The sequence below is a fragment of the Camellia sinensis genome, chromosome 1 (genome assembly GCF_055761805.1).
Source record: "Camellia sinensis isolate YWXY chromosome 1, ASM5576180v1, whole genome shotgun sequence".
NCBI lineage: Eukaryota > Viridiplantae > Streptophyta > Magnoliopsida > Ericales > Theaceae > Camellia > Camellia sinensis.
Genome location: NC_138961.1, coordinates 163,454,442 through 163,463,837, shown reverse-complemented (window position 1 = coordinate 163,463,837; position 9,396 = coordinate 163,454,442). Strand labels below are relative to the sequence as shown.

Below are 9,396 nucleotides of genomic sequence, written 5' to 3'. Positions count from 1 at the left end.
AGGTCTCCAATGGGAGAGAATCCATTTCCTATTCAAAAATTTCTCCAAAAATATAAGGAAAAAAATAGAATTAAATACACAAGCAGCCTCAACTATTTGTTAATATTATTTCTCAATTCAATTTGAAAATCATATATTTAGACATATTGATTATAAAATTAAAAAAAAAAATCAAACAAATGCTTCTTTTTCTAAGAGATTCAATTTTGTTAGTGACGTGTCTCAATATATGATTTTGAATTTAAGAAGTAAAAATGATAACAGTGGAGGGAGGGATGTTCATGTATTTAACTCTAAAATAAAAGTGTAGAAATTCCATCAAGAAAGTTATTATACATAATTTTTTTACCACACATTTGACCAGGGGTTAAGAAAACCTATTGAACCGATTCAACTGCTCTGAGACTTTTGGTCAATTTATTTTAGTTTTGAAAATTTTACATTTAATTGATTAAAATATTGTATTTAAAAAAAAAATTCTTTTAAATTTTAATATTTTGAACATTAGAAGATAAATAATTAATGTTTTTATTTGTTTTGCAACGAAAGTTAGGAATGGTAGAACAATTCCTATCATTTTTCTGAATTTATTTTCAAGTATTTTTAAGATCTTGTTTGAATCCCATCTTTACATTAAATCATAAACTTACAAAAACCAAACCATAGCATATGTTCGGTTTCAGTTTCTCAACCCACAAAACTAATGCTGTGTTTGGTTGGGGGATTTGGAGAGGGATTTGGAAACGAAAATGGAAAAGATTAGTGAAATGTGAATAAAACATGTCTATATTTCACATAATTTCACACACCTTTTCCTTTTCCCTTTCCAAGTCCCTCCCTAAATCCTCAAGCCAAACACAGTATAAATGATTCGATGCAATTCGAAACTAAAATTTTCCCAACCACCGGCCAAATTGAACTGAACTGATTACACCATACATTTGACATGTAGCTTAAAAGTTGGCATTTCAAGAAGTTAGCGCAGCAAAAGGATAGATGTTAAAACTATAGTAACTAAGTACACTACTAGAAAACAGGGCTTTTGAGTCGGCAGCGTGCCGTCGCAAATATCGTATTTGCAGATGCAAAAACTTTTTGCGACGGCAACTCAAGGGACGAAAATGGTGGGGTTGCAAAAAGTTTTTGAGTCGGTAGATTGCCGACTCAAAAAGTGGTTAAATGTTTTAAAAAAATTTAACCCATAATTTTCTCATTGAGGCTCCCAAGTTTCGAACACACTCCATTTGGACGATTTAACCTGAAGTCACCGCACTAAGTCCACTTCACCACCATACCTCTTTTAAATATTAAATGAGATATATATTATTTATAGTATATACACTCAATATTAATATAAAAGTATATGTATAAATAAATATATTTATTAAATATAATCAAGTAAATATATATATATATATATATCTTGGCTATAAAAATTTTTTTTTGCTACGGCATCAATTGCCGACACAAAAAGGTATAATTTTTTACGTCGGCACAAATTTGCCGACGCAAAAAGTCTATGCCAACTCAAAAGGTCTATCTTTTGTGTCGGTAAATTGAACCGACTCAAGTAATGCTATCAAATATTAATTTTTTGTGTCGGCCAACAGTGCCGACTCTAAAGGTTTGGTATTTGAGTCGATAACTCTGTGCCGTCTCAAAAAGGTTACCTTTTGCGACGGTAAAATTTGCCGACTCAAAAAATCGACTCAAAAGGCCCTTTCTTTAGTAGTGGTATAAACACACAAGTTCCACTGGATAACACAAAATGGGAATGATTTTCTTTAGAATATGTAATAAAAGAATTACAGAGGTTGTTGTGAGATATTGTGATTTTTAAAAATAAATGAAGCTTTATTATTATGTGTTTAAGGAAAGGGGAATGGATCTCTTATTATGCCAGTCTTGGATTAAGGCACGGAGGGTGTGATTAGGGGTCAGTATTTTATGCTTAAGCTTTAAATTTGTCATGGGCGATGTGTCGTGCCCCATCCTTAGCCATTCTTCGATCGCTTCTTGCTCGTATGAAAATCCATCGGCCGCCAACTGTGGATTTTTCATCACATCCTGCACTCAATAATCCAACATCAACTACCAACTATTATAAAATATATGGTCAGGAACTGAAAAATTAGTAACAAAAGAATTCTCCCATTTTATTTTTGGGTTACTTAGTGGTAAATCCAATATAAGGAGGAGGGTACAAGGTATTAGGTCAAAGGGATTTTTTCTTTTTTTTTTTTTTTTGCTAATGGGAGGTCCATGCTTTGTGCAATATTTTGGTGAGAAATTCAGGAGAATATTTTGTTTTTAATTTTATCCTTGGACTTTTTTTATCTGTTTGACTTTTCATTGACTATCTGTTAAAATTATTTTTATCTGTTGAAATTCCTATCTGTTCAAATTTTTTATTATTGAAATTTCTATCTGTTCAAATTTTTTTATTTGTTCAAATTGTTTATCTGTTGAAATTCTTATATGTTGAAATTTTTTTATTTGTTGAAATTTTCTTTTTTTATCTGTTCAAACAGCAGATCATCAGCAAAGAAACCTTTCACTTTCGGATTCAGATCTAGCTAATTGCTCATCAGAGACCTCCATTGAAGACTTGGTGTTCTCATTGAAATCATCAGATTAATAAACAATGGATCCAAAACCATAGAAATTTGAAATAAGAAAGATTGAAGAGGAAAAAGATGCAAACACACTGATCTGTTGATCAACAATTGAACAGATGCAAACATACTGATCTGCTGATCAACAAATAATCCCTCTCTCTCTCTAATCTTTCACAGACACGCTTCAACCTTTTCACAACAATTCAAGCTTATCGAATCCTTTTCCGAACAATCCATTTTCAATTTCTAACCACAACTCTCTCTCTATATATATGTGTGTGTGTGTGTGTGTGTGTAAAGATGTGCAATTTGAGGCTTTAATAATAATCTTGTAGAGTTCTTGAATCAATATAGTTTTCTTTGTTGTTTTAGATATATAGCTCGATTTGTGTATGCCTTGTGGTTTGGATTTTGAATATAGAACATGAACTGCGAGTTAGCTTTCACATTACAGACTCAGTATGAGTTCGGTGGTTCGCTAGGTTGAACTCGAGCGTCGAAGGTTTACACTTGGAGTGTGGATTTGAATCGAGTTTGGGAAGATGGAAGCAATAAAAGGTTCAAGGGTTCTGAAGTAAAAAAGTCGGATTCGAATGGTGAGATTGATGGATGTCAATCTTGAGATCAAAATCAAGAGACAATTCTATGACGGTAGAGGAGATCGGCGACTGCAGAGACGAAGGCACTAGTGCGAAAGGGAGAGAGACAACTAGTCCAGATCAACGAACGGAGGTGTGGTGTTAGCAGCTCCTCTGAGTTTTGCAACAGAGGTGTGGTGTCGTCGATGGTTGTCATAAGTAGAGAGAGAGAGAGAGAGAGAGAGAGGATGTCTAAAAACCACTACCGTGATAGAGGGAGGGAATGCAAAAGGAAGCGACGGAGGCAGTAGTGGAGCGGCCGTGAGAAAGGGATGGGAGGCGAGCAGCGAAGGCGAGCGGTAGCGGCAGCGACTTTGTCACAATAGTTAAGTAGAGATAGAGAGGGGAGGCTAAAAAAGGGAAAATTTTTTAAGGTCTCTGACATTAAGATTTTATAAGATAAAAGATATACAATATTTTCATAGTAGTTAAGATTCCTTAATATTTTTATAGAGAAAATTAAACTTAAAGAAATTTCGTCTGACTCAAAAAAATTTTAACCCCAACACAAAGAAATTTCAATTTTTACAGAGAAATTTTAAAATTTCTTTGATATGAAATTTTAAAATTTTTCTAGTATGATCACAGAGAAATTTCAACGAGAGACCTTAGCTAATTAAAAAAATATCTTGGTCCTCTCCTACTACACAAAGCTGGAAAGAGATATTTCACTAATTTCCCAGCTGAAAAATAGAGTTTATGAATGATCGTATAACATACATATATATATATATATATGGATAGTTTGGTCTTTTTACACTAATTTGTCCTTATAGACAAAGTGTTTTAGCAACTAAACCTATGGACAAAAAAAATTCAAATTTAAAGTTTTAGCCTAAGCACCCTTTATTTTTTTGAAAATTTCCCAATTTATTCCCCCATTTTCATCAGACAAATGAATCCCTAAAATATCAATAATTTTAGATTTTCCCCCCAAATCTTCTAAATGGTTCTTTACAGACTTTCTAAATTTTTTGAATTATTTTAGATAATCATTGAATAATAACTCATTCTTTTTATATGTTTTTCAATACACATTTATAATTTTATTTTATTTTATTTTATTTAAATAATTCTTAAATTCTTCCCCAAACTATTATTATCAATATTCTTCTGAATAACTCCCTCACATGAATTATTTCAGTGCCAAATAATTTTCGATTTTCCTAAATTTGTTACTATGCTAAAGATCCTATGTTAGTTGCCCAAGTTAAGTCTCACCTTTTGTTGACTATAAATAAAGAACAGGTTTATTATGAACACATAAATTAAATACAAAATAGAATACAGAATACATATGAATAAATAAGATTTTACAAAATTTATTAGAAAAACTCTTGTAAAATCTTGTTTGTTCAAAAACATTATGTATCCGATTTTGTAACCAGTTCCTAAACTTATTCATAAAAAGAATAGAAATGGGATATTAGATGCCAACCTGAAATATAGGGCAGAGAAACACACTTGGTACATCAATTGAGTCTTCTACATTGGCACCTCCTCCTCCTTCAATGGCCACCACACCTTCTCCGTTTGCCGCCACTAAATCGTCAGCCTTTTTCCTTACCTTTTCAATCTCTCTCATCACCATCGCCATCGACAACTCTGTGTCCAGCCCTTTGTTAGCAGACAAACATCTCATTGCTATCTTGGCAAGTTCCACAGCTAAATCCGGTGGCCATTCTCCAGCCAAGTCATCCAAAACCTCAGTAAGAGCTGCTCGGTCAATCAATATTTCCTCTTCAACAAGCCCGGCCCAATTCCTCCCGGTTAGAAGTTGCAACACTAGATTCCCAAAAGCCTTCATATCTGACTTAACCTCAACTTCACCATGACACCAACTGGGCCTAAGCCCATGGATTTTTGCAACAAGGTTTCGATCCAGGAGGATTTTGGAGGGGTTGAGGTTTCCGTGTGAAATGGACCTGGGCTGGGCCGAGTGAAGGAAGCCCAGGGCCGAGCAAACTTGGGCTGCAACACGTACTCGAGTATGCCAATTGAGACTCCGGTTTCTCCTTCTAGAGCTCCTGCTGACTGAGAACAATACATCCCTTAGGCAGCCATTTGACATGTATTCGAATGCAATGCATCTTAGCTCTGAGCAATAGCCGATCATGGCGACAATATGCGGATGTCGCATTTGGCTAAGGAGCTTCACCTGCATAAAAATCCATATAAAACTCATTTAAATGAGCACGAAAAACCAGTTAGTAGGTGGTTTTAATCAAATAGTGCAATGGTGAATACAGTGATACCAACACTGCATTCTGTGCACTTTTTAGTAAAAATTTGCATTACCTTAGCCTCGAATGCTTCTTGAGAGAGTCCATTGACAGAGTTATACACTTTGATTGCTACTATTATATGGTTGATCCGACCTCGATACACATTAGTCCAATCACCTGCTGATTTCAACCTCAAATGCTCTGAGAAATCATCCGTGGCAGCTCTAATCTCATCAGCCGTGAACTCTCTACAGACATTGAATCCCAATTCACCCAACCTCGTAGCCATACCTATTGCATCCTTTTCCCTACAGAACTCAATTCTACGTTGCAAAACATCTCTTTGCCGCCTCAACTCCTCAATCTCACGAACCATCTCTGCTCTGGCAGTCACCGCCTTCTCTAGTTGTGCTTCAGCACGTGTTTTGGCAAGAGAAGACAGTTGGAGTTTGTTGGAGAGTTCGCGTTGGAGTTCCAGCATTGACTTGAGCTTACTCTTCTTGTCCTCAACTTCAGTCCCAATTTCACATACTTCTTCTTTTGTAGTGTCTAGCTCTTTCTTTAGATCAGTTCTCGTGTCAATCTCTTCATTTATTTGAGCTTCAATCTCTTCTGCCTACAAAACCAACATCGGTTTCGTTCATATGATTACATTTTCTTTCCTTGTTAAGAATTGAATCGAAATGCTAAATTTTTATGAGATTATTATTACCCGGCGTGTGCATAAGCAAATAGCCCATTCAGCTCTAGCATGTCTTTCAACATTGGCCTTAGCTTCTTTTCTCTTCAACTGGATCACATTTTGGGCGCTTGTAATTTTAATCTTCAGCCTTTCAATTTTGTCTGCATCACTCTGATAAGTGGGTGTGTTTAAGCAGAGTAACAACAGTAACTTTGGCTAGTTGTTATTTAAGGCACAAAAAAGGGTAATTTTCAGAGTTGGAAATTTGGTTTACTAATGAGCTTACGGTGGGATCATGTTGCGCCTTGTGTAATTTGTGTCGTTTAATATATGATTTCTGTTCGAATCATCTCAATACTAACTTTTTTTTTTTTTTTTGAAAGGCATCTCAATACTAACTTGATATGTTTAACGAATTGTTTCAACTATCCTAACACTAACTCGATCACAATCTATTTATAATTGTGTAAACCTGAATATGACATGAATAACGCAATTTATATGTTTAACATATAATAAAGACTTCAATCAATGGTTTTGATTAAATTAAGGGAAAAATATATTAAGATAACATATAAGAAATAGGAATTGACATTAGTGCATTTGAGCAAATGTATTGAGAGAAATATAATAATATTGGATAGAATGAGGTTAGTATTAATAAAACAATTAGATTAAATTGGTTAATTGTGTCAAATTTAGTGTTACACAAGTTTGACATTTTGGATTTATCGAATTGTGTCAATTTTGTGTTCAAGTTGAGGACTAGTCGATCCTAACCCACCAAATTCGTGTCCAATTAGTGTTGTGTCGGCAATTCCTACCCTTATAAATTAGCCCAGTTTCAGAAAATGAAGGATGCAAATAAGAACAAGATATGAACTCCCCCACATTTTCTTCTTTTTTGTTTTTTGTTATTTGGCAGATAGGATTGGCAATGCATTTGGCAGCCTTGCATCCAAACAGGCCAAATGTAGCATTCTATCATTATCATATGCCACTCAAGTCAAAAAAAAAAATTGGATAAAAAAAAGAAAAAGAAAAAAAAGAATGCAAATTCATTGGGAGAAGCAATCTAAGTGGACTTGTTGAACAAAAGCATCATTAGTTACCTAACAACTCTAAAATTTAGCAAGACTGTTTGTGGCCACACAATTCAAAACAATATCCATATAATAGCAAAACTTACCACAATTTCAGGAATATCTTTCTCTGGCTCTCTTTGACTATTCCGCAAGGTGTCATTCTCTACCTCTAACCCTTCTTCATCAGAATTTGAAGACAACAATTGATTGAAGTAACTTTCAATCTCTTGCACACAATTTTCCCATTGATCTGAGAAACCATTTCTTGTTGAAGATGAAACTGGTGATGGGCTACCATGAAATTTCTCATTATTTCCATTTTCATTCAACTTTTTCCCTAACCAACCTCTGAAACTACCCTTTTCTTTAAACTTAGCAACGATGACTCCTTGATCATCCTCTATAAATCCTTCATTATTGTCTTCCCTTAGAAAAAGCAATTTCCCACCACACACAATGAACAACTCACAAAACTCGGGTTTGTGCCGGTGAACATAAAAGGATCCACTGATTGCGCCGCGAGATTTCCTAAACAATTATTAAAAATTAAAAACCATAGTCCAATAAAAGAATTGATATGAATTATTAAGAGATGAGAAATATGTGTGTTACCATGATGAGGACTTCATGAATGTAAACCCCACGACCAATTTGGTTATCCGAATCCCCGATATCAATTCCACTAAGAGCTTATGGAGAGGCTCATCATGTTTCTCAATTTTCAAAACTTCAACTTTAATCTGTGGAAATATGAGAGACATTTAACTTTTTTTTTTTGCAAGTATTATAAATAGATGTAGCAATTAAAGAAGAACTCAGAACACACACACACCTTGCCACATAAAGCTTTGTACTCAGATAGAAAGTTATCATTTTCCCCTTCTTTGATCTTCCTAAGAACTTCCAATTTCTCATCACTCACATAGCTTGCAGGGAGTTTTCCAACTGCAACACACAAATGAAACTCCTCATGAGCAAATGAACACTTTTAAGAAATTTAAGGAATTAAATGATATATGAGTATGACTTACATGGTGTGTAAACAAAATCTTTCGATTTGTTGTTATCAGCATGGAGAATTACTATGGAGACTGATTGGGAAGACCACTTTCTAAGTGCCCATTCAAGGGTTGCATACCCTTCTTTCTGATCAGTCCCAATGGCAACATAAACCTTCTCTGTTTGACTGGTACCCATTACCTAAAGCTGGAACCACTAGCTAGCTCACATCCCCCTATCACAAACCTTAAATTTTCCCGGAAAATTTGTGAGAAAGATGAATCTTAGGCCAGACCCAGCACCCCAAAGTGACTCAAAAGTCAACCTTTGTTGAGCTAAGTAAAAAACCTTAAACCTTGAATTCGGGTGTTATTTAAAGAATGAAGTGTGAAAAAGCTTGTAAACTGGGTTGAATTTGTTAAACGGGTGGTTTGTCAAAAAAGGACTGTTAAAGTGCTGTTTGCCTGTGAGGTTTTTTCAAAAGTGGGACAGCGAAGGACTGTTTGGCTTTATTTGTTTGTTTATGCATTAGGATTTGGACGGCCAAGTTTTGGACTTTTTTATATAAGGCTGAGCGGTGATGCCAAGGCAAGTTAGCTAGCTGGATCCTTCTTTACCACTGGTTTCAAGTGATTTGATTTGTTGGTTTGAATTTTCTTTGGTATTTTCTTTCTTGAATGTTTCTTTCAAACCTTGCTCGTTTAAATGTTAATTGAGATAGGATGGCGCAACGTCCTATGAATTTAGATACCTGGATCAACCCAGGATATACCTTTCTCTTGGGTGGACTCTGTAAGACTGAGACACCTTGTTTTGTTTTGGACAAGAAAAATGAGTCCGACCCTTTTTGTGGAGGACCCTTACAACCTACTTATTGATCTACACCATTCATAACGTGTGGGGCTCACTCATGTATGTGTGGGGTCCACATCATGAATGGTATGGATCACAAAGGGGGTTGTGAGGTACTCCACAAAGGGAGTCTCTATCATTGCTGTTTGGACAATTGCAACTGTGTGTATAAACTGAATGTTTTCTGTGTGGCCAAGTAGAAAAGAAAAGAATAACCAAAAAAAAAAAAAGATTGGCGAGAAAAGAAAAGAAGGGAGCCTCAGACTGGTATCACTCTTCCTTGTTTGAATAATAAAT

The 9,396-nt window shown here is 35.1% G+C and overlaps 1 protein-coding gene across 1 annotated transcript; it reads right to left on the bottom strand.

Moving 5' to 3' along the window:
* Positions 1–1,759: 1,759 nt before the first annotated feature.
* On the bottom strand, positions 1,760–9,091 carry LOC114287046 (U-box domain-containing protein kinase family protein). Its single transcript, XM_028230318.2, has 8 exons — positions 8,280–9,091; positions 8,081–8,193; positions 7,861–7,988; positions 7,353–7,776; positions 6,194–6,334; positions 5,555–6,097; positions 4,695–5,414; positions 1,760–2,067 (listed from the first exon to the last, which is right to left on the bottom strand). The coding sequence occupies exons 1-8, from the start codon at positions 8,443–8,445 to the stop codon at positions 1,861–1,863; spliced, it is 2,442 nt and encodes an 813-aa protein (XP_028086119.2). The 5' UTR covers positions 8,446–9,091; the 3' UTR covers positions 1,760–1,860.
* Between the last annotated feature and the right edge of the window lie 305 nt (positions 9,092–9,396).